Source organism: Aphelocoma coerulescens, chromosome 1A, assembly GCF_041296385.1.
Source record: "Aphelocoma coerulescens isolate FSJ_1873_10779 chromosome 1A, UR_Acoe_1.0, whole genome shotgun sequence".
NCBI lineage: Eukaryota > Metazoa > Chordata > Aves > Passeriformes > Corvidae > Aphelocoma > Aphelocoma coerulescens.
In genome coordinates this window covers 61,316,705-61,342,218 of record NC_091014.1, presented here as the reverse complement: position 1 = coordinate 61,342,218, position 25,514 = coordinate 61,316,705, and the positions used below count along the sequence as shown (strand labels likewise).

General features: G+C 40.9%; 1 protein-coding gene across 15 annotated transcripts in view; it reads right to left on the bottom strand.

Annotated features, from left to right (window-relative positions):
• The window catches only part of BICD1 (BICD cargo adaptor 1), a 171,356-nt gene that overhangs the window by 36,609 nt on the left and 109,233 nt on the right, over positions 1 to 25,514 (bottom strand). For 11 of the 15 annotated variants that reach the window (XM_069003109.1, XM_069003111.1, XM_069003095.1 and 8 more), the window contains 3 exons: positions 13,805 to 13,957; positions 10,209 to 10,646; positions 3,268 to 4,362 (listed from right to left, as the gene is read on the bottom strand). In XM_069003109.1, coding sequence (XP_068859210.1) covers positions 3,268 to 4,362; positions 10,209 to 10,646; positions 13,805 to 13,957 — 1,686 coding nt within the window. Of the gene's footprint in view, positions 1 to 3,267; positions 4,363 to 10,208; positions 10,680 to 13,804; positions 13,958 to 16,458; positions 16,862 to 25,514 lie in introns of those variants that run through there. The other 4 variants (XM_069003093.1, XM_069003097.1, XM_069003096.1 and 1 more) reach the window with 2 other exon arrangements.

Sequence of the window (25,514 nt, the reverse complement as noted above, 5' to 3'; positions counted from 1 at the left end):
AGTGCATTCAGAGAGTACTCTGAAAGGAAGGATGGGGCAAATAAAAGCCTTCATCTCCAAGTGGTGGGTGCCAAAAGGAAGCAGATGCCCAGGACCTGCCTTTAACAGCTCTTTCTGAAGCACTTGTTTTTAAGTTGTGGCTAAATAAAAAAATTTGTATCAGAAAAATGAGAGAATTTTGTTCCACATCAAAATGCAATCTCTCAACACACAAGTAGATGGAGAACACAAGAAAAAAAGATGAAAACACGGGGGAAAAAATGCATGAATATTCTTCAGTGAAGTAAATAATGTAATGAGACAGCAGAGGTGCTCATGACACTCTTGTCAGACCAGTCATGCCGAGGAACTGGGCAAATAACTACCCAGGCTCTCAGCCACCTGCAGACATGGAATTGATGGCTCATGTAGCATTTACTGTGCAGAAGAAGTCACCTGGAATTTACAGCAACACCAGGAGGGAGCAGGGAGCTCCAGTGCCTGGACTCCGGCAGGGTGTGAAATACCAGCGAGGAAAAGAGACCTGGGGAACACACAGAGCTCAGCTCCCCTCCCCATCCTCAAACCCCAGCCCTGGAGGTGAATAGGCTGAGGGGAGCACACACCTGACCCCAGGACCTCAAGCATTGCCAGATTTAACAGGGTCCTTTCCATCCCCCTCCATATCCCTACAGAAGAGATGTTTGCCCAATCTCATCCGCCTAAAGGTTGCCATCTTCATCCTGAAATCTGTGAACAGATCTCATCTTCTAAGATGGCTTTGTATCCCATTGACTTTACATCACCAGTGTGAGAAGCAGACCAGCTAAAATAATTGTTAATAAATATTAAGTCCAACACTGGTAGGATTTTTATTTCACACAAGAAAGCAGAAAACGAGCCTGTATTTTTAGAACACAAGTTGTACATGGTACCAGGTCTTTTCATCAAGCCTCTCTTTCACAGCAGAAATTCTACTGTGTTCTGTCCATATAATATCAGGGCATTTGTTTATAGATAAGGTTCTGTATGTTTGGGGTTATCAAGGTATTTTTTCTGAAAGACTTTTATGGGTATTTCATTTATGGGAGCTGGAGACACCATAATTACTGCTAATGCAGAACTGAAGGTCTTGCTGACTCAATTCTGTCTCATTGAACTATTTAGCTATGAAAACAATAGATCAGCTTTCCATCAAAACTTCAGGATATTAAATTCCCTTCAAAGGCAGTTTTACTTTCTGATTGCTATTAGAAATCGAAACCAAACCCATTATTGAACTGGTCCTAAAAGTTACTGCATCATTAATTTGATTTTACTTTCTCACTTATGCTACTTGTTAATGTTTATTCCACCAATCTGGTGCAGACACAGTAATTTGGGCTATGAACAAAGGATACATAAATCAAGACAAGGCAAGCAAGCAAGCCAGCAATATCTATGTGCCTTGCTTTCCTGGGCACTTGATTTAAGAATACATTTTCACAGACCTATGTTAGCATTTTCTTACATCAAATCTTTCTCTCTTTATCCTGCTAGAGCTTTGTGTAGTCTAAAATGCTTATTTATGAATACTACTGACCATCACTAGATACCAACTGTGTTTCCCTAGTTAAGGGTGTGTTTTCACTGAAGTACAGCCCAAAATACCAGACCCGGGGAAGGGTCCCACAAGGGAAAAACATCCCCAGCCTCTTGCTGCTTAGAAACTTACTCTTTTGAAGGGGAAGACCTCAAGAGGATAAACTGTAACTCCTGGTTTTTTGAATATGAGTCAAAACATGAATTTGGGTTCTGAGGTACACTCATCACTTGAGGCTGGCACATAATAAATCACTCTTCCCCTCTCCAACTTTAAATCTCTCCTTTCCTTTATATTATTATGTCTTTTAACTTGAAAGTTTGAGGAAGCTGATATTAGGCTGGCATGAACAGGTATGGCAAGTTTCTGTACCCAGTTGTACAGTTACCAATGCTGCTATATAATAAATAAAAGATTAGTTAATAAGCAGCTCCTTAGTCAGCAAATCTATCTTTTCCATTTCAGTGAGCATCCCTTAGGATAATGCATTATTTCTGACAGCAATAAAAGAGTGGGACTGAGATATATCTTCTGGTAGTAGCAAAAAATAACTGATAGCTCTATGCTAATGGGAACAATCTTTAATTTGGGATCACAGAATGTATACCCACATACATCAATTCCATCTAAATTACATTTTAATTACATGGAAAACCACATATAATTGCTCAGAGCTATTACTGCTTAGCTAGAGATGGTACTTAATTACCTGAGTTAATATTTAACATGTGTTGTATCAGAGGGGGGGAAAATGCTATAAAAGACTCAATATATGTTGAAATATTGCTGCAATTTAAAAATCCCCAGTACCCTAGAAATGCAGTTACAGATACAACAATCAATTAAACTTGGAATTGTAACTTCAGAATAGTTGACTATTGGGAATTTTAACACTGAAATCCCATCACTGTCACCAGCTAATAGTGTGCCAAGCTGTTAACCAGGATTCAAGCCCCCACATGGTGATCACTGCACTTTTTTCAGATGAGAAAAGTGCCTGGAGACCTAGAACGATGACACTGCCGGTGCAGCCTTTTGCACTCAGATTAATTTTGGGCAAAAGGAGATGCATCAAAGTAAATAAAACTATTTGCATTGGGGCTTTTGGGTTTTTTTACAGTTGTTTTCAGAGCTGGAATCTAATGGATGCAAAGGGCTTGGTAGATATACTATGCACAGAAAATTGACGGTACTCTTGAAAAACATAGCATTAAGATGGATTTCTTTTGGCATTTGATATCAAGTACTATAATTTTCGGCTTCTTTTCATTGGTGAAACATCAAAAATAAAATGGCTTGTTGAATTTCTCTTAGGATTTGAAAAAATTCAAAATAATGACTTGAGGTTTTTATTCTCTTAAATAGAACAGCACACCACTGAAAGCCTCTCCAGGTATGTTCTATTTTGTTTTCCAACCCTGATAACCTTAATCAGTTTGCGATAATACCAGCAACATGCCTGGGCAGTAGCTCGTCCCTGGCCACACCTCTGCTGAGTGAATGGTGGGAAATGCTGAGAAAAACAGAACTAAACTGCTTAAAGAGGAGGCTGGGAAGGGAGGGAACAAAGGTGTGCCCTTGCTGTGATTGAGTGAGAGGCTAAATAACCTGTGAGTAAAACCTCTCCTCCAAAATACCCCTGGGAAAGCTTGTAAGTGACCTGTAAAAAATAACAGACTTTCCTGAGTGCTTTATGAGCCCCTTACCTGCTTGTTGGCTTTCAGCACTGCTCTCAGGGTCGCGATCTGCTCTCGCTTTGTACTCAGGAGCGATTTCAGCTTCAGGATCTCTTCCATTAAGGCCTCCTTGTCTTTGTCGATCATGGGCGCCAGCTCGCGGGCCGCGGCCCGCTGGCGCGACAGCTGCAGCGACCGATCCACAGCCTTCTGCAAGTGCTTGATTTGGTCCCTTATTATGGCATTGAGGTTGTAGATGTTCATAGGCTCTTTGCGGATGTCACTGGTGTCAGAGACAGGGGAGGAAGGAGGGGCTGTGATGACAGGAGAAATGGAAGGTGTTTTTGTTGGGCTCTGTTCCTTGCCGGGCTCTGTGGCCTCTTTCGTCACCTGCTCGGTCGGGGTCCTGGCTTCTACAGGCGATGCCACCCCCCGCCTGGCAAGTCGTGGGGAAAGGAGACCTTGAGGGTCATCCGGTCCCTTCAGGCTCCCGCTGCGGGTGACTCTGCTCTGCCTGTAATAGTCCAACATGACCCTGTTCGGCGTCTCGTTGTTGCACAGGCAGACGTGGTGGTACAGCTGAGCCAGCTCCTCACTAAACGTCACCAGCTCGTCCTGGGCAGTGTTGAGGGTATTATGGTTTTCATTTGCTATGCTTGCCATCCTTTGTAACTCTTTTTCCATGTGGACCATTTTTTCCTGGCTTTCCTTGGTCGACTTCTCCAGGCTTATCACCTGCTCATCATACGTTTGGATTCTGCTCTCATACTTGGCCTTCTCCTCGGTGTAGTTTTCCACATACTTATTATATTTCTCCTTTAAGGCTTTGATTTCTGCTTTAAGGTCTATCACCTCAGTAACAGCTACTTTGTATTTACATTCCAGGATCTCCAAGCCATTGATGTCCACTTCATAATCATGTGCTTCCTCGCCAGAATCTCGGCCCTTCTCACAGTCAAGCTCAACTTTCAGCTCCTTGTTGCTCTGCAGCCCCCTCATGGCATTGACGTGCTCCGTGAGCCTGTGGACGCGCTCGTGCTGCTCTGTCAGGGCTCCCTTGGTGTGCTCCAGCTGCGTCTGAGACTCCTGGAGGTTGGCCAGGAGAATGGCCTTCTCTCGCTCCACCTGCAACAGAGTCAGAGTGAAAATCCCAGGATGGATCCCATCCTACCTGGTGCTGAACACCAAACTCTGCAGTCAGTTATCTCCTTCCACTCCACCACTGCATGCAGCTTGAGGGCTTCCGAGAGATTTTAGCCATATACACCTAAATCATAAAATTAATTTATAGGGAGCCGTGTAACTATCAGAGATTTTGGAAGTCCCAGCCTCTGTTACAGCTTCTAATATCTAATAGGTCACAATTTTACATGCTGCCCACTGAAGAGTTACCAAGTGCCCAAGCACTGTCTCATCAGCTAGAGTGATGATCCACGATTTACTAGGAGATACATTCCCTGAACACAGCAACTGCATCACTGTCAACTGTAAGCCATTTCTCAGTGGAGTCTGAATTTACATCTCCCATTAACAGTTCTACCGATCTTTCACAATATCAATTTATATCTTTGAACAGTTGCACGCTTTCATTAAGGCAAATACAGTAAAAAAACTAGCAGTGTACATTTCCACAGATTAAATAACCTACTGTGTGGAAATGTAACACAGATCACAGGACACTGAGCACGTGCAACTCCCAGGAGTACCCATCCCCAGCACTTATCTGTAAGCAAAATCCATCTGTTTAAATTCAAGCCAGGAAAAGCAGGACTTGTGGTGTAACTAACAACCAGCTGCTTGTGACCTAGTAAGTGTCTTTCCGAATATCCACAGAGAAATGTGGATTGAACAACAGAAGACATCAGGAAGGGCACCTCTAGAAGTTTTAATGCACAGCAATTTTAAAGCAAGTGAACGTGACAAACAAGTTTAATCTGCTCAGGTATTTGCTATTCATGATAACACCCCTGAAAGATTTCCACTTCAAGTTTTAAGTGTAATGCTCCAACTTTTTCCTGTGTCTGTCCTGTTCTGAAGTGTGAATTGGGAAGCAGAGGAAGGCTTACAGAGATAGGATCCTTGTTCCTTTCATGGCTTTTACAATAGGACCCTAAGCCTACCAGGTTTACTGCTCTTTTCTCCCCTCTTGCAGTATCTCAGCACGTGCAGTAAAAATGGCACTTCCCTTGATGAGTGGTGGCATTACTAATTCTGAGAATTCAAAGCTTTCAGTTCTGAAAAATCCTTTAAAAACAAAAAAAAAAAAACAAACACAAACTTTCCTTCTCTATCAGTAGTATGTGGAAGACAATCAAATTAGCCACCATGAATCTTAGCAAAGGATAAAAAAAGCCTTTGAGAAACTGGAAAGGTATTAATGCCATCTCACAAAATGTTCTGAGAAGTGCTTCAAACTCTTGTTTCCTCTTAACCAGGCTTTTGAGCAGTGGCTGCTGCTCAGAAGTACTAAGACATTAGAGCATACATTGATCCCTTGGTTTTACAGAGAGGCTCTCAAAATGTGGCCTCCATTAGGATCTGCAATCAATTGCAGGCAGAAACTGTACAAATAAAAATAGAAGCCATGATAAAAGCATTTGAAAAAAACAGCCTACTTTTCTTGTATACAGGGGACTGATGCCTTAAGAATTAAAAAAAAAACAGGCACAAACCTCATCCTTATTTTATGATCCAGGAAGAATCTATCTCTTTAGATATGAAGTGTTCCATTTTTGGCACTACCTAGTCTGTGCAGAAGAGGACAGCCAAGAATCACAAGGATTTTGATATCCTCCTCCATTTTTCGTTCCCTTCTTGCTGTTCCAGTATGTTTGCCACTCTAATTGTTGCTCAACCCCCCATGTCAGCCCACTCCACTCCTGTTGAGAAAATCCAAAATAGGGCAAACTTGCCTTTTGTCAAGTGCATCTTCTTAAAAGGTGACCACTTTCTACAGATCTCTCGGTCAGGCCTGTCCTGGGGACCCTCAGAGATCAACCCAGCAGGAATCTCTTCACCAGCTTTCCTCTTTTTTTCATCAAGCTGCCTGCCCTAGGTCTGCTCTCCCTAGAAACCTTCAGCTGAACTCCAGTTGTTACCACTTGGTATTGCAGGCTTCAGTGCTACTTACACTGCCCTCATCAGATGATGAAGGTATTTATTCCTTCAGGCTGGTACGGTGAGCTATGCACAAGCACTAAAAATCTGTGTTTTGGCTAATTTAAAGGACCATCTCATAGAGAGAAATTGTACTGATAATAAAGAACCACATATTACACACCACAAGCAGTTGGCTTATTAAAGTGTACGGGTCCACTGTGGGCATGTTCCCACCAAAGAAGCCAATTCACTGCAGATTGCACTAGTGTAAAAACAAATATTTATTTTTAATAATATTTATCGATAATAAAGCCTTTCCTCTGAGAAAACACCTGTGTGTTAAAGCAGCACAGTGCTTCAGTGCCTGCTTAAATTAATAAGACAGAATTGATCCTGCAGGACTACTGATCTGAACCATTATACCTTATCATGAAGAAAAACTGTTGCACAGCTAATTTGGATCTTGATGATAATTTCTCTTCTGAACATAAATGTGTTCTGGAAACATAATCCTTTCAAATAAAAAGGACTCTTTCCAGAGAAAACATTTTAAACTTTTGAAACCCATATATCAACTTGCACAGCAGGCAAAAGGAAATACACAGACCTACTCAATTTTATTCATTCTGGACCAGCAATAATGGATTAAGCTAATCCCCTTCTGTTTAAAACCATAAATACATGCTCCTACTGCCAAGGGAAAAACCCCAAAGCTCCAGCTCAGTCCTGAGCACACCTTTTGCATAGTAATGACTGTGCTGTTCCCAAATATGGTAATGATATTTCTTCTTCTAGACAAAACTATATTCTTCTTTCCACCACAGCAAACTTATGGCAATTCCAGGTATTTTTCAGTCCAGTTGGTGCATTTTTTTGACATTGAAATTGGTAGCTGCAGTAAGGATTTTTATCATTCATTTAGAATGAAAATAAAAACAATTCAAAAGTAGCTGTACCTATTTTGCAATGCATCCTTCCCTTCAAAGATTTCAGCTTGAGGAGATTTTCTTCCCAATTTGCATCTATAGTTTGCAATTATGGAAACCAATTTTACAATAGTTATTTATCTCCTCACCTTTTTCTTTTTTTAAACATCATCAGAATTTCAAGGAACAATTCCTGGGGGAGACTGGAACAAATTAACAGGAGAACTCAGCTTAAGAACCCTGAATCTCAGCTATTGCACATTCATCACAGAGTACAAGGCAGCTGAAGAAGAGTGGCAGAAACTAAGCTGCAGGACTTTTTCTTTTTCTTCCTTTTTTAAGAGAACTTAATCTAAGTTTTCCAAACTTGATATTAGCCTCAGAAAAGGGGAACGTATAACCATGGGAAGAAAAGGAGTCCTAGGCTTCAAAGATGATATAGAGAATTCTTTCCACTGGACAACAAACAGGAAGGAAGAGTGCAAAGCCCTGAGCTTTTCCAAGAAAATCTCAGAATACAAAAATTTTCAGCAAGACATTTGTTACACAGCAGACATATGAATGGAAAGGAAATAGCTGCAATTAAATCTCTCCTAGGAACCAGCACAACTCATGGAGCAGCAGCATCCAAAAGCTGTAGAGGGAATTCTATTTGTCGTACTGTTTCAGTGAAGTCTTCTTTATGAGACTAAGGAACAAAAACAATTTGCTAAACACACTTACAAAATGGCAAATCTGAAGTTTACCTTTCTCCTTAAAAGGAACCTGCTGTCCTATAGATATAAAAATAGTTCCCAAAAAACAGTCAGTTCCTTCAGAAACTCTGTCCTAGTGCAGCCTCTTCAGAGGAAACAGGAGGAACTCATACCAAATACTGAGATACAGCTGAATGAACACCACATGGCAAAGACACCATACAGGAAATGAAATTCCGATTTTGCTGATGATTTACCTTTTGCCAGCTTTTAAACCTGAATAAGTCTCCCATCTACCACATGCAAAACTTTTGGAGGAATTTTTCACATTTAATTTGTATGACCCAAATTTAATATTTGTGTGACATGAACTGACGTAACTCAACAGAGAAGGTGGTCCCTTTGTAAAAAGTGCACATCAGCATTTTGCAGTGAGTCTTTACAGTAGCTAAAGAAGTCAGGCTTTCACTGAAGTCTAGTCTGTCTTTTTAAACCATAAACCTTTTAACAGGATGTAAATGCCAAGCAATGATGGCCACTATTGGCACAGGTGTGCTGGGGCCCAGCACCAAAAAATGCTATGACCAAAAGTAGTTATAGTTTCTTTTTAAGGGTCCTAAGATTGTTCCTAGTGACTGCGAGAAGGCTGCCTCTTTGTTTAAGAGATATAACATAAATTTTTAAGCCAGAGAAGATAAAGACAATTACAGTATCTTTCAAGTAGAAGTTTGCTAACTCATCATGCTCAGTATTTAATTTAATAAAATCAAGAAAAAGCATACCCAAAGCAGTCCTTTTTTTTTTTTCATTTCTAAGCAACTTTCATTCCAAATTCACATTGCATATATTTCATTGTAAATTATGGTTTAAAACACTTACAGTGTACTTTGAAATGTGAAAATTTCAAAGCATTTCTTTTGAAATTGTGTTTTTAAATTTTTTAACATTGTCTTTCTGAATCAAATTAGAAGCTGCATATAATGTATATTTGCACATATTATATATATATATACACGTATATGTACTTATAGGTGCATATTTGTATACATACATACAAAATATACACTGTGTATATTTTAAAACTGGAAAAGTTTAACAGAATTTTTCACGTAAATAAAATTCTAAGTTTCAAGCTTTCACACTGAAGTGATGTGTGCTTTGTATCAAAGTCATTGGTGCAAAGCACTAGATGTCATCCGTGTTCACCGTGTCACAGCTCAGACCAAAACTTCCCACAGTGAGTTTGGCAATGAAGTAAATAAAACAATTAACTCTTCAGCAAAGAGGACAGACCACATCGGGGTTTGTTGTTCTCTAGCAAGCACTGAAAACCGGTTTTGCTCTACTTCACTTCCAAATCACCTTTTACATTTTAAGCAGTAAAGGGCTCACATTTACTCTCTTTAGAAGAGGTGCTTTTCAGAAGCCTGGAGCTAGAAAATGCCGGATGTTTCCCTGACGGTGCCAAAACCTTTCAAGCTGCTGTGGCAGACGAGATGCTCGACAGCTTGGGCAGCAGGACCCTTTCTCTGCGTGGCACTGCACCCCTTCTGAGATGATGTCAACAGCTTGAGTTTTTATCTGGCTCGCATCCCAGGCTCCTGCTCTGGCTGGGCATGGATGAACAGAGAACAAACGCTGGCTGTCCGGTCCCGAAGCACCCCCTGCAGCCCGCGCATCCGCCGGGACTGCCAGCGGGACAAGGGCGCTCTGTGACAGCCCACACGCCACATGCTCCCAGTGCACGGCTGTTAAGTGGAGCGCTCCTCTCCTTTTGTTCTCTCCTGAACGCGTGCCAAATCTTGCTCGAGCTGAACCTAATGGCAAAAACTCCTTCAGACTTGCAAGAGAGCATAATAAGTCTGTACACGCAAGTATTTTAATGGGGTTTTTTCCAGATAGCTTTAGTCATATCGAAGAATACCTTATTTCACTTGCAATTTCAGGGACATTTACCGTTGTCAAAGCAGGAGAAAAAGGAATCTAACCTTCTGCAACCCCAGCATCTAGGTCCCTTTCTCCCCTTTGCACTAAATATCTGCTCAGGTCACACCGACTGTTGTGCAGACAGATACTCCGTTTGCTAGGGGTATTTCTAGCAAAACCTAGATATGAAGAAACACCAAAGCAGAAGTCTGGAAAATGGACATATGTGGTCAAAAACATCACTGGGAATGATCACTTCAAAACTGGCACAAGGGTTCATAGGATGTGTGTCTAAACACTCCAGGACATTAAATTCAGCCCTTACCTGCATGAGTTGCTGCTTCAGTTTCTGTATCTCTGATATGTTGAGCTCACTGAAGAGGTCAGAGACGGGGTGCAGAGATTCTCCTTTCCTACTCGTGGGGGTTCTGTAGTCACCGTTGAGTTTCACAAGAGGCCCGTGGATGTGTCCGTTCATTTTGTCGTCATTGTTGGGCTCACCCCCATCCTCTGAAAACTTCAACCCATCTACTGATATATTAATATGGTTATTATACATACTATCATTGAGGTTGATATACTGGGAGAGCTCCTTTCTCAGATTGTTCTTTTGCTCTCTTTCATTTTTTAAAGTTTCCAGAGCTTCCTCCAGCTGATGCTCAGCAATCTCCTTCAGCCGGATGGCATCTTCTAGCTGGCTATTAAGCAACACTGTCTCCTCCTCAAATCGTTTAATCTCATGCTTTAAGCCTTCATATTCAACCTGAATTAGACAAGACAAAGAACATTCATAATACTAAAACTTGAGTTGTGAAAACCTGCCATTTATCAGCCCTATTGAGATAGGTGTTAGAGAAACTACAGGTTGGAATACCAGACATTGCCTACAGCTGCAAAGAAATGACTGAAAAAAGAGTGCAGGTGGAGCTCACTCTGTTAAATACTCCAGTGTTCCCTTTTTCAGCATGTGAGAATCAAGAATTAGAAAACCCCTTTCTGAATAAACTTATGACAACTTATAAGCATAACTTATAACTTATGTAATTTCATGGGAAGAAGGCTGTTTATTAGCAGATGTCCTGGTAACAGATTTACTCTGAATTGCCATAAGCAATGTTGGTATATCATGGTATTTATAGATCTTAGGTTCATATAGCCTGATTTATGATTTGCACATATTCTGAAGATGACTTCATATCTCATTTCTTACTAGATGTAAAGTCACTCAGGCACAGATACTCCCAAGTATCTTGGTAGTTTTCAAAAATATGGATGGAAGGTACAAAACCAGTAGAAGAGCCTCAGCTCTCTTCTCTGTATATTACAAGGCTCTCCATTGTCCCAGAGGCATTTAATTTTAAAAATTAAACAGGAATCTATTTGTACAATCAGTTTAAACTCTAAGATGCCCCAAAATTGTTAGAGATTTTTAAACTACCAGAAAAATGCAGCAAACAGCTCATTCAGCCCCCCACAGTCCTTGGACTGCGTGTAGGGACGTCCTTCTGGAGCACACAGGAACCTGTTGTTCCAACCACAGTGCCTGGAGTGTGTCCCAGTGACACCCCTTGGCAGCACTGGAGGGACTCACTGGTCTGTCCTTCTCAGAGGGCAGCTCCCTGCCCCACACCAAGGTGTGGTATTTTATCAAGGTATATATGGGCATTGTGAGCTGAGCTAAGCAGCAGCTTCCTCTCTGTCCTTTAAAGGCAGCTCCCTTGTTCAGTCCTCTCCATTTCACCTGACAAGAAACAAAGCCTGGAAAAACCCAGCCTAGCTCAAAACCAGTTGATCAGCAATAGCTAGAGAGGGCAGCAGATCCCCACTGCAGAATGTTTCCCCTTTGCTCTTCTTCCTCATCTTCCTTTTCACTGTTGGAAAACCCCACAGCAATGAAAAGGAAGAGCTTTCTTAGTAAAGGTCCATGTCCACACACAACCAGCACTCCTGGTAAAAATGATGACACTTTGATTTTTTAAATTTAATTCCCATCATGTTAGTCATCTGCATCTTAATTTCGAAATGAAAAAGAAAAAAATCTCAGTATCAGGTGAAATAATTTAATAGCTTGGTGAAAGAGGGAAAAATACTGAATTTTCATGCTTCCATAAAAAGCCCCAGTTTTTTGCAGTTGAGGCTTTTATAATTCAAACACATTACTAACTGCAATCTTAAGGCATTGTATAGAATTTTTTATATTTGATATATATGGATTTTTAATCAAACTAAAATAAGGTTCTGGCAAAAATAAAAATATCCACCATTCCTATTGAAGGAGAATATTTATCAAGCTGTCAAAAGTCTTCAACTCATAAACCTTTAGAAAGGCAATCTTAAAAACCAAAGCACTAATCTTCAAACCCAGAAATTGGAAACATATCAAACAACAAAGTTCCAAAGTCATATTTGGCATTTTTAAATAGAAAAGGAAAATCCATGCGAGTTTCAAATCTACACCTGGCAATTTAATATCTTTCCTTACTGGAGGAACAGGTCCATCTGGAAAAATTATGAAATGCAGTCAAGTAACTATGTTTATAACTTAAGGACGTGAAAATAAGACAAACCAAACAAAACAGCCACTACTTTTTCAATTTTAAATCCATATAAAACCTAGAGGTCTATATCTCTATGGTTACCTTCTCATAAACTCTTACTTCAAAAAGCTACAAAAAAGCTCAACATGTAGATAATGACATTTTAGCCCCAAGACTTATAACATACAGTTTTGTAAATTCAAGTATTAAAGTATAAAATGCTCTTAAAATTTTATCTTGTAGATTAAAGTACTTTTAGGAACCACAAGTGCATGGATCTGTGATGCAAAATGACTGATTTTTAGAGCCATTCAAAATGTGGCAATGTTTTTTCTCTCCACAGACTGCTGGCATTTGGTTTCAGTAAGAATGAATTATTATGACAAATATAAACACTTGCAAACAGATTTCATTTTCAGGGGAAACTAGGACAGTCCATAGAGGGGTCACATACTTCCTGAAAATGTGAAGATGTCTCCTACGAGGCTGATGAGAAAAACAATCCATGCCTCAAAGGAGGAATTTTCTGGCTAGGTAAATAACTCTCACAACAGAGATGATCTGCTGTAAATTCAGTTTCAGGAGTGTGAAAGACTAGGCACCTTCATAAATAAGGAAATTATGCACCTATTTCCAGTACCTGTGTATTCCCTGTGGCACAGCTCTGTTGTTTTAAGTGTTTCAATCACACTTGTGCTAGAGCAGTAAAAAAGCAGTACAAGAGAGCTGAAATAGCACCACTTATTCCTGCAGGAATAAGGCAGCTTTGTTCCCAGGCTGCCATCAGAAACTTTGACAAGGCTGGCTCTTCCACAGAAGCCCCAAGTGTACCAGGCAATAGGTCAGGACACAACCAGGGGCTGCAGTGCAGAGCTGTGACCCTCTGAGAGCAGGTGAAGAGAGGGTGTTACAAAGTGCAATGTTACGATGGTCTGGACAGCACCAAAAAGGCAGGAAGTGTTACACCATCTAACCTGGATATTTAAACTTTGGTCACCACAGGTTAACTGTTCTGACAGGAGACCAAATGTCTTTTGCTCACTTTAAAGGACAACTAGCCACTGGACACCAAGCTCCTGAAGAACAGGAAAAGCATGAAGCAAAAACATGCAACACTATCTCTTTTAATAATTCCTCTGTGATTACATAGTTCTGCAACGACATATTCCACCAGAATTTTTCAAACCTGAGGTAAGGGCCTCCCCATATTTCAGAAATGGCCAGTAACACCATTTTAGAGTAAGTGATCAGCAAAAACCCAACTGAAAAAAACCCCAAGCATACAAAGAAATTTCTATCAAAGTTCTGTGCAGGATCACATTATGGAAATTGGAGAAAACAGTGCCAATTTACAGTACAGTGCCTTGAATCTTTCGATGCTTACTTGATTTTGTTTCAGTGTGGACACCAGTTTCTGTAAAGTGATGTTTTCTTCTTCCAGCTCAGTGTAGTCCTGCAGCAGTCTCGCCTCTCGAAACTTGTATTCTCGAATCTCATCTTTCATTCGTATCCTCTGCAGTTCCACCATCTCGTTATTCTGCCAGGACAAAACACAACTACATTACCATTTGTGCACAGCCACTTTAATGCTGAACACTGCCTTTAGAAAAGGCCAGACACAAATTAATCCTGAAACAGAAGTGATTTAACAGTGCACATCAAAATACCATTACCTATTAATTTGAGGCCAAGCAACAATTTCAGGTAGGTGCTGGCAATGAAGAAACAAGAACATCTGATAGAGAAGCCTGATTAAAACAGTTTCAAGATTAGATGCTTATTGAAATGGAAACCCTGGCAAGGCTTTAGCATATCTCATTAATTTCATTGCTCTACAATAGAGCAGGATTTAAATAAAATTACTGCCTGTTTTCCACCAAAGGATGCATTTTACATTCATATAGAAAAGCAGTGAGTACTGACATCTGTTTTCCAAAGACATCTGCTAGGGAGCAAGGCGCACTCACATTTGTATCTGCAGGCACTAGAGAGGCTCACAGACAAGCACAGGGTGGACAGCACTTGTCAAAAGCCTGACAAACGCCTGGCTGTGCTGAGCAGGATCAGACCCAGCACTTCAGGAACACACAAGGTCACAATTTTATTTTTCCCATTAGTACATACAGTACCCAGCCAGCCTTATGAGAGAGAACATGAGGGATCAGTTTCACCAAAAATCAATTCCAGCTCTGAGTTTGACATCAAGGGTCAGGTTATTCTGGAAGGACTCTACTGGCATAACCACCATGTAAAAGGCACTACAGGAAGGCGGAGTTAACACACAGCTGGAAGAGAACAGTGACCAATACAGCTGGTTGGCAGGAACAACCTCCTGCCCTACTTTGAAGAGAAGTCTGCATTTGTCTGATTAATAGAAATGGGCATGGTAAATCCCATCTCCTTTCCTGCAGGAGGATCCTGAGCTGGTGGACAGACCTTAGTGATGGGGCAGAGCCCCCTCGCTGCTGGGACGTCAGAGAGAGCACACCAGGGAAGCAGTAATGAGTTTCTGTAAAAGATTCCAGTGTGGAGGGGTGCAACCACTGGCCTGATAGCTACCTGAAAAAAAGTCAAATGTTTAAGCAGAAACTGTAGTCAGGGAGCTCTAAATCAATCAATCTGTACCACTCACCCTCTGGTACATGAAGGATAAAACGCCACATCCTGAATTGAGGATAAAAAGAACTTCGCTTAGCATCTGGTTTAAATAATTATATACCCCTTGAAAAGAACTTCACAAAGTATGAAAAAAAATTCTGATGCAAGACTCAACAGAAGTGTTTTTAAAAATGAAAACTTTTTATTAGAGAAAACTAAACAACTCACCCTCCTCCTAGCAGCTAATTAAGAAGAAATAAAGAAACTACCTAATTTCTTGACCAAAAACAACCAAAAAGATTCCCAGTGGAAGAAGAGTCACACAGCACTGGATAAAAGTAACTCTGCGTAAATATTCTTGCATCCATCACTGCCTAATCAACCTCTGAGCAAACTGTAATAACAGCATCACAGATGATTTCAAACAGTGAAGTCATTTTATACCCCCCAGGCGGCCTTTATACCTTTAGCTTCTGCCAGCACATTCCCAGCTATGGCAGGGTGTGGGTATGTGTGCCAGTCTGAGACAGCATGGGGACAACACCAAGTGCACAACTCTGCCGTGTCAAGGATAATTAAGCTGCTCTGCAACTCTCCCAGTGTTTGAGGATGATCAGCCCAGGGAATGAGCTGGCTGACATCCATCCAATGCTCACAGGATGCTGGGAGAGGGTGCATCCTAACAGGATCCCAGAGGAGCTCTGCTCAGCAAGCCATTCCCAGCAGCGCTGCCTGCACCTCACTGGGGTGAAACCAGCAGCAGCCAGGACAGATCTGCTCGTGATACAAACTGCCTCTGCCAACAACACTGCTGAGGGAAAGGAAGGCCTCCCCAAAAGGCCTGGCTGGATGGGGCTTTGAGCACCCTGCTCTAGCAGAAGGTGTCCCTGTTCATGGTGGGAGGTTGGAACTAGGTGATCTTTAATGTCCTTTTTAACTCAATCCACTTTCTGATTCTATGATTCTAAAAGGGGAGAATAAAAAAGGTGGCCAGAAATGGAAGACATGAACAAGGAATTTTTACAGCATCCTGATACAGCATTTCCCTGACAGAGTACAAGGCAGGGTCATTTGAAAAAGCCTTGAAAATGAATTCTGTAAGATGTGAGCATTCCTTTGTCTTCCCTGTCATTGCAAACTGCAACAGAAAACATGAGCTATCACCTCACTGGAGTGCACCACCCTTTCTTCAAGAGAGATACCACATTTCTTCAGCATTTATAACTGCTGCTTCCTACGTAATCTTAGAGATATAAACAGAACCATCTATCGTTGTCCTCTTCTTACACAGAGAAACTTTCTACAGCACAGCCTCTATTTGTCCTTACTCATGGCATTTCACCAAGGAAGAAACAGCAGGAAAAGGAAGACTCGCCAGCTGGAGAGGCAGTGCTCAGGGCAGGCATCCCATGTGCCATGCCTGCCAAAGCACTGCCTGCCACCCTTCCCCGGGCCAGGGCCAGCCTCTTACTGGCAGCAATCCCACTGCTCGGACATAGGGACAAAACCAACTCAGCACATCACAGAATATGGCATCACCTTTTCAAAGCAATATAAAATGTGTGTTTTGTCACTGCAAACACCCAGGAGTTACTCGCCATGCTCCAGATCTCTCCTCCGACAAACATCTGCATTATGCTGGCAAACACCCAGCTGCGCAGCAAAGTGCTATAGTGTTCTCCATGCTTGCCAGGAAAGGCAGTGATTCCACTCCACAGGCCCAAAACCCAGTGTTACTGAGGTTTACAAGTGAGTAGCCACAGGACATGTGGAGGGCTATTCTGGTTTCCCTTATATAAGACCTCTGTGCTGTGTATTTTCTGGAAGTGAACTAGTCCTGAACCTATTTAAAAAAAAAAAAAATCATGTTGAGTTTATTCTCTTTTACTGTTGGTATGAAGGATATATTCATTTTCACCAAATGCTTTAAATATATTATATTCTCACAATCCTCTTGTTATTTTGAACTATTAAAATACATATTTCTTTAGCAAAATATCTGCAGTTATAGAGGAGAGATCTTGCTGTACTGATACAGTGGCAGTAAGAGGCAAATTTTTTATTTGGCAGACTTGTATGAAAAGAATATGAGAGGATTTAGAAACATAAGGCAAAAGGATTTTGCCAGCAGGGCAGTTATCTACATGAGCCACTAGAGGACAATGTAACCCAAATTATTAGTCAAGTAATTTGTAATTACACTTTACTACTCATCAAGCAGTGAACTTGCAGGACAAAGCAATTGAGCCAGATGCTTTAATAGGGCACTGCCCTCGGGACGTTTTACATTCCCAGAGAGAATTCCCCTATGAACTATGGACTGGATCTGCAGAAACCAAATTAATCCAAGAGGTGGAGCTGATGACACACGAGCCAAGTTTTAATGGCTGAAAACGACTTTCAATCCCAGCCACCAGCTGAACATGGTGCAACGGCTTTAATGGATTGGTGCCAAAGAAGAAGGAAAAGGCCTTTCAGTGGAACTATAGAAAACAAGAGAGTCCTTGTCAGCACTGCATCTCATTATACACGAGCACTAATAGTGGAAGATGTCAGCCCCACAGCACCTCTAATGAACGTACAGATAACGGAGCAGACCATGGCAAATGAAAAACAGGAGGCTCAGTCGAAACAAAGTCTGTCCAGGTCACCTATTTACTGGTACTTAGATATATTTTCAGAATTGTAATACATGAAAGGTGAAAGACATCTCTAGCTTTTGCAGAGGTGAGGACCATGTCTGTGTACTACCAGCCATCAATCCTGACAGGCCTCTGAGCATCAGTGGAATATTAAACAATAGAAGGTTGTACTTCTTAGCAAATTAAATGTAATAGATATTAATATATTGTTAATTTTTGATTCAGCATAGGCTTTTAAAATGCTGTATTTTATATGCTACATGCAGAGCACGTTGTATGAAGTGTGTGTGGATCAATTGCAATACATTGTGTAATATTAAAAATTGCAAGTGAGAAGGCACTTCCAAATGAAGGAATGGAAATTGCTAATGGTGAACACTATGAAAAAATACACAATTTTCATGTGGAACACTCCCAAGTGCTGCCCTAGGAAGCCACCTGTTATGCTCCTGTGGCCTATCAATTCACCTAAAGAAAGTGAAGGGACCCCTAAAGCTGGGTACTATCATCTGTGAGGTGAGAAGTGAATTCCAGTGGCTTCTGGTTTCCTGAACTGTGAACAAACAAACTGAATTTCTTGGAAAGTGGCAGTGTTTTGAAGCCTTCTTTTTAAAGTGAATGCAGTCCCATTAACTAATTTGGTTGCCCCCTATGTTGGAGTACATAAAGGAGGGGTTTTTTTATTTCTGTATTTTGTCTACTGCTTTTCATCCCCCCAAAAAGTTGTGGAACTAGTGTTTGGGCTTTTTCGATACATTCTGTTCAAACAAATGTTCATTAAGAGATTTCAGATCCTTACTGCAGCAAAACATACTATTTTGCACACTGAAAAACAGCCTTATAAATCACCAATTAATTATACGCCCCAAACTGCCCAGACTAAATCCCTACTTACATGTTGGAATAGGCAAGCCATAGCATGATGCTGTGCATAACTTTTAAATTTTCATAACTCACAAGAGAGCAAGAGAACAATGATAAAATTGTATACTTCCAATTGAATGGCATTGTTTTATAGGTGATGCAGGACAAAATCCCATTTGATCTGATGACAGTGTTATTGCAGTGGTAGTAAATCCAATATAAGAGAAAGCTTATGCTCAGCCCAAGATCCATGATCGTGTGTGTTTGTTGACAAGTCTCACTGTAAATTTGTATGTCATGTTTACTTTATTCTGCAGAGGAAAATAAAAGATGTATTTTTTATGAAGAACAGTTATAGCGATAGAAAATCCAATTCAACAGGGGTTGAGAGGAGAGAGAATGACAGTGGCAATACAAGAGCAAAAACCATTTTCTTTATTTGTCATCAAGTCTTTTAAGCCCCCAGAGTCCTCTACACAAGCCTTAAAGTTTCCCTCCCTCATATACAGGAATACTCAACTTGAACTGAAAGAATGGCGTTTTCCATGCTTCCAGGTGTATTTAAAAACATGAAGGGATTTTGTGGAAGACCTTAAGTGACCTGGTCTGACCCTTTTGTCAAATTTGCACCTCAATCCTCCTGATTCATGCATGCAGATGCCCAGCTAAGCAGGGCTGGAGCATCTCATACAGAACTATTTTTCCTTCTTTTTCAAAATACAGATACCTCTACATCCCAAAATAAATTATTTCAAAGATTTTTTCATCGCTGCCAGAAGCCTCTTTTTTAACCTGAATTTTTCTGATCTAATCCTTCAAAAAGCTTCATTATTAGAGTTTATTATATTGTATCTGCTCTAAGCAGCTCTATTGACATCCTACTTTAAGAACATGAATACAGCTCCTATTGTCTAAACCCAGAAACCACTAACTTTTGAAATTATGTATGATCCTGACATTCCTTAGCTTTAGATACATCACTTACTGTCTCAAAACCAGGAAAATAAACATGCTATTGTGCACAAGATATTTTTGAAAGTGTAACTGTAGCATAATATAAGTACTTAAAATCTTTCCCTTCCATGGATTTACTTACAGAATGGCAGCACTATCAAAGCCAAGCATGAAAAAAGCCATATATTTGTTGGCTATAGCATACTGATTAGAAGCCAGATCATGATAATGTATGTTTCAAGTTCCTTCACCAGCAACAGATCTCAAATAAAGCATTTACAATACATCTAATAATTTAATCATCTGAAATGCTCAGTGCATTTAATTGGAATAGCTAAATCTACAGAAGTAGGGTGAATTTGTATCAAGGGCAATTAAATGGCCCATTTATGTACTTACCACAGAGTTTGAAACCCATAATATTTAACATTGTAAATCTTCCTATGTATAAATCCCCACAAAGTAGCTATTTTATTGACTTTCATATATAACTATATATAAAAAGATAGAAGTAAGGAATGTTCTGGTAGTTCAGGTATTACATTTTCCTGCTGGGTATCATGGTCACATAATATTATGATGACTTCTTTATAAGACGGTATGAACCACAAATCTCTAATCATGCATATTATCCGAAAAACAATGGTTTGATTTGACTGCATTTACAGCAATTAATGCCTTACTATTCGTGCATTAATTATACATAAATTCTCCTAATGTATTAATTGCACTTATTTATAATTAATATCAGCACTGTGTAACAAACACTGCTATAATATTCTTAATTCCTTCAAAGGATGAGAAACTTCACCAAACTAAGCTTTATCAAAACAGTGTGAGAGAAAATTCAGACTCCAGGGTTACAGCACTGTTCAGTTAAAATGATTCTTCTGCATATCTGTGGAATGGCATCATGCAGGAACATACGATCATATGATCATTGCAAATAGCAAAATATCAATTGGCTGGAACAAATTTTGCCATGAGGAGGACATTGTGGATGTCATTTTGTTTAAATTTAAAACTCTGCTACTCATCTGTCTCCTACAGCTCTAGTGGCATTAAACATATCCAAGAAGTGGGAGGATTTATTTCTAAACTCCACACTGACTGGATAAAAGAAAGGCAATGACACATCCGTGCCTTGGAGCGGGCTGATAACAACATCCTGCAAACACAGCATTCCCTGCAGTCCATCAGGCCTAGAATGGCTTTCAAATTTCTCCAGGTACCAGTGGACAAAATCATGTTCACCCACAGTCCAAAGAACAGTCCTGCTCCTACTTATAGAACCATTTAGGTTGGAAAAGACCTGTAAGATCTTCAAATTAAACTGTTAATCAAGTGTGGCAGAAAAGCTGATGTGTACCAAAGTCAATCACAACCCTCACGGCTCCCCCACCTCTGGAGTGCATTAACTACGTGAGCATCCAGACAGGTCCTCCTGCAATTCCCACCTGGTGCACCTGCCTTAGGATAAACCACATTGCCTGTCAGGGATGGCAGGGGACAGAGGGTGCTGGTGGAGGGAGGATGCACATGCAGACCAAAGACCTGGCAAGATCATGTTCTGTCGCTATCACATCAAGGACTGCCAAGGCCACCACTAAACCATGTCCATAAGTGCAATGTTTACAGATCTTGTAATTACCTCCAGCATTCTGACTCAGTCGCTTTCCCTGAGCAGCCTGTTCCAGTACTTAGCAATCCTTTTGGTGAAGAATATTTTTCCTAATATCTAATTTAAACCCCTCCTGGTGCAACTTGAGGCCATTTCTTCTTATCCTAACAATCTTTAGTTGGGAGATGAGCCTGACCCTCACCTGGCTACAACCTCCTTTCAGGTAGTTCTGGAAAGCAGTAAGGTCTCCCCTGAGCCTCCTTTTTTTCAGGTCTGCACTCTCTGAAGCAGGGAGCTGTTGCCCATTCCACATCACCCAATTACCTCGTAGCTGTATGAGTAGTATTATAAGGATACCAAACCCAAATTGCTCTTGACATATTAGTTCAAAGCAAAAAATAAAGAAGGGGTGGATCCGGGGCATGTCGGGCTGGATGGAATTTTTTTTTTTCCCAGTTATAACCTTTCCTATTATGTTGTCACTTTCTATACACAGTTTAAGAAGCCAACAGCAGTGATTCTACATGACAATGCCTCAAGGCAGGCTTTTTGATGGAGAAACTGCACAGGCCTTTTCAAGTTCATCAAGAGGCCAAGAGCTGGTTTTAAAGCCTAACTGATCACTTAGGAGAAGCATCTGCCAGTTATATGTATCTCTTTGAGAGGCCATCTGTCAGATCCAAAATGCCAAATTTCCTTCCAGACCCAAAAGGGGCACCAGCTAACCGACAAAAGAAAACTTGTGCTAACAGGGTGTGGGGCTGTGATCAGTTTAAGCTCATCAGTCCCACAGCTGCTGTTCCCAGGTCCTGACCCTCCCTTGGGTCAGTGCTACCTTTCACATCACCAGCCAGATCAAGGGCAGCAAGTCACTCCAGAAAACAAACAAAGAAGATAGTTTTAATGGTGTTTATACTCCGTGACTTTGCTGACAGTCTGGACACACAGGCACTGGTGCTAGCAGGAGGTAGGGAACAGGAAAACATGCCATTTCTAATTTGAATATGCTTGCTGCTCAGCTACAACTGTATGATCTGTTCCAAGTTCCACAGGTGGAAACCCAGCCCCGCTGATGTAAATTGTAAAATTAATATAGCCTTCAGCAGGACTAGGATTTCACTGTATGCACTGAAACATTGAGGAGCTGGGAGCAGAAAAGTGAATGCCTGAAGGAGGAAAGAGAAAAAACCACCAAAGCACCCAAATAAGAGGGGCAAGCTTTACTATTTTAGGCTCCATTATGCTTGGTTGGTATGGAAAGATATATCCCTGTTTGTTGGCTCCTTGCTGTTACAAATAAAGTATGTAATTCGTGCTATTACGTATAAAACTGAAATGTAATAAAACCATGCAGAGACCATTCAAACCCCCCCACCAACCTGGCTGAGAGGAAAATTTCACAACACTAGAGCAGTTGAACGAGAAGTTTTTTCAGCACAGATGTAATCAATAGGTGAGGATCCCACCCCAGGTGGGGATGGATCTTATCACCGGGACATTAACACTATGATGAGTTGATCACTATCTTCTGATATCTACATCTCAGCTGATAAGGAACTGGACATTCAGGGAACTAAAAATAACTGTTCCAGGAACCAGAGATGGCCCATTCATCACCCAGGATGGACAATTCATCAGACCCAGGAAAGGCTTTGTGCAGTCCAACTTCGGGGCAAGAAAACATCATGAATATGCTAAATTGCGAGAGGAATAGAATTAATTCGGACTCTGCCCAAAAACTGTATAAGAAGGGACCAGCCGAAGCAGCATTCGTGAATTTGGGAGGTCTGGTGCAATAGAGATCAGGTGTGTGTTCACCCAGCTCCGACCCCCGACCGATATTTCGGCCGCATAATAAATGTTATTTCTTTATAAATTTTGATTGGGCAGTTCTGTTCATCTCATTGCTTTCACAGCTTTCTTCTGTCTTTCCTTAACTTTTGCTGTCAGGAGGTTTCAGAGCTCGCTGTGGTAACCTGTCCCCAGTTACCACAGTAACTGGGCAGTGCTGGGCAGTGGCTCCACTGTCCCATGTTTCGGGCACACAGCTATGCTCCTTGTAAGCTTTCCATTCCCCATGGTGACTGCCTCTCCTCCTCAGGACTTGGAGCTATTTTAATTACAGCTTGCTCCTACCTTCCCTTTTTTCCTCACACCAGTAATCAAGCCATGCTGCTGAGGGATGCATGTGCCAGATGGGGCTCTCAGCTCAGCCTCCCCATCCTGCACTTCCTTACAGCACTCCTCACGCTCTGCTTTTTCCACTTTGCACACCAAGCCAACCTTTGGTCTTGTGAACACCAGACAGGCATTGCAACATCCATGCCTGTGAGCAAGTGCCTCTGCTCTCCCCTGCTCTGGGCAGGCTGTGCTGCAGGACTGGGTGAGAGCACAGAAAGATGAGGGAGTTCACATGCAGAACCAGGGCTGGGCAGCAGTTCCAATAAATCTGGTCCCTGGGACAGTGCAGCTAAATTAGTAGGGGTTTAAATTAATCAGACATGTAACTAATCCTGATCCTCAGCTTACCAAAGATCATAAAAGTAATAAAAAGTGGATCTCAAAGGTGCCCCTGGGCAACATTCAGTAGTCCATTTATCTTTCCCAGGATAAGAGCAACTATATCTCTATCATTCCTGGTATCCATCTAATCTCTTGTTAAAGACTTCCAACAACCTCATCACCCTTCCCAGAAACTTGCTTCCTGGCTTTACTTTTGCTTTTGCCAGAGATCTATTTTGAATGTCAAATCCGAAGCAGAGTCTTTCACACTGAAAGAGGAAAACAGTATTTCTTCTCCTACCCACAGAAGGCAGGAAAATAAATGCATCTGTTCCTCTCTGCAGGAGATTTCCATTTGCCCACTCTACCCATCTTCAGCCATCTCTCTCTCTCCTACAACTAGAAGAGCAGGTAAGAAATGAGGATTCCAGATAACTCCCACCACAGAGCAAAGTCTTTAGATGCCCTTGCATGACATACAGGGAGATGGGCAATGAGAAACAACAAAAAGTAGATATTGGCAGGGAAAAAGGAGACCCCCAAGTAACACAGTATTCCTTCACTGTTCCTCACACTGGATTGGGAGAGAAGAAATACATTGAGAGAAAGAAGAAACCTTTAATACTTTCTAGAAAGTGGAGTGAATAAGTGGCTAAAGGAGATAAAAAAAACTCTTCACAGGTACAAATCTATTTCAAAGGGTCATCTGCTGGTACATTCTCTATTGTGCTGCAGAGGAGCTGTGAGAGCTCAACATCAAAGGGCTCCATAAGCCCATGCTCATAGCAGAGCTTCCCTCAACAAAATTATTCCTACAGATTGCCAGCTGCAGAGGTGTTTTAAAAGCTCTGTGAATCTACACCCACCACCCTCCCAATGACAACAGGCTCTTTCAAGTTCTCCTTGAAAAATATCAATACAGTATAAAAGCTGCTATGAAAAGAGGAACAAGAAAGTTAAACTTCAGTAATTATTCTTCTCCAGATGGGCAGAGGCATGGCATCTTTAAACAAACACATCTGAGCCACAAAATTTAAATATAATTATGTGGCCAAATCTGTCATTATTAAGGGAGAGTACTTCCTCAAAGTCAGGAGCAATTGCAGTAATTAAAATCCATGTAACATTACCCATCTGCTGCAAAAAAGCAGCACAGCATTCTGCAGCTTATTTGACCTTGTGTGCAGAGCACCCACCCACCCCCACTAATTCTTCTGTGGCATGAGCAGAAACATCAATTCAGAAACAGCAGTTGATTAATATTAAAAAGATGAACATAGCTTGATGACTAATGACTTTTTCTCATCAAAGACTTAGGGGTTTTATTTTAGAGCATATATTTGAGTGACCTAGGTGGCAAATATAGTCAAAGGTAAGTACCTCATCTGTTTGTAAACCACAGCTTTTAGGACAGAATTTTACACATAACTGTTACTCATTGCAGCACACATTGTGATTCATGAATACAAATGCCCACATAAAAGATTTTATAAAGTAAATTGCACTGAAGGTTACTTGAATTTATTGATATGGACAGTGAAAATACCTGTACCCAGGTAGCGTGGCTGTAACAATGTAGTACTCTTCACTGTTCAATATAAATTGATTTGAAACCTGATCTTGACTGTTTATAATCTGCCCTTCCATTTAAATTTTAATACAGACTGTAAATTTCACACATTTACATTATATATATATTACAGTCAGCAGAAGTAATTTTCACATTGACAGTTTTCTTACCTTTTCCTTAAAAGGCTGAGCAAACAAGATTCTTACTGCTCAGCATGCAGGACAGAAATACAGATGTAATACATGCCATAAGAACACATTGCAAGGACTGACTACTAATGCTGCAGTTCTCACAGAGATTATTGCAGCATGTTGCCTATGGCTGCACAGCCTTAGAATTAAAT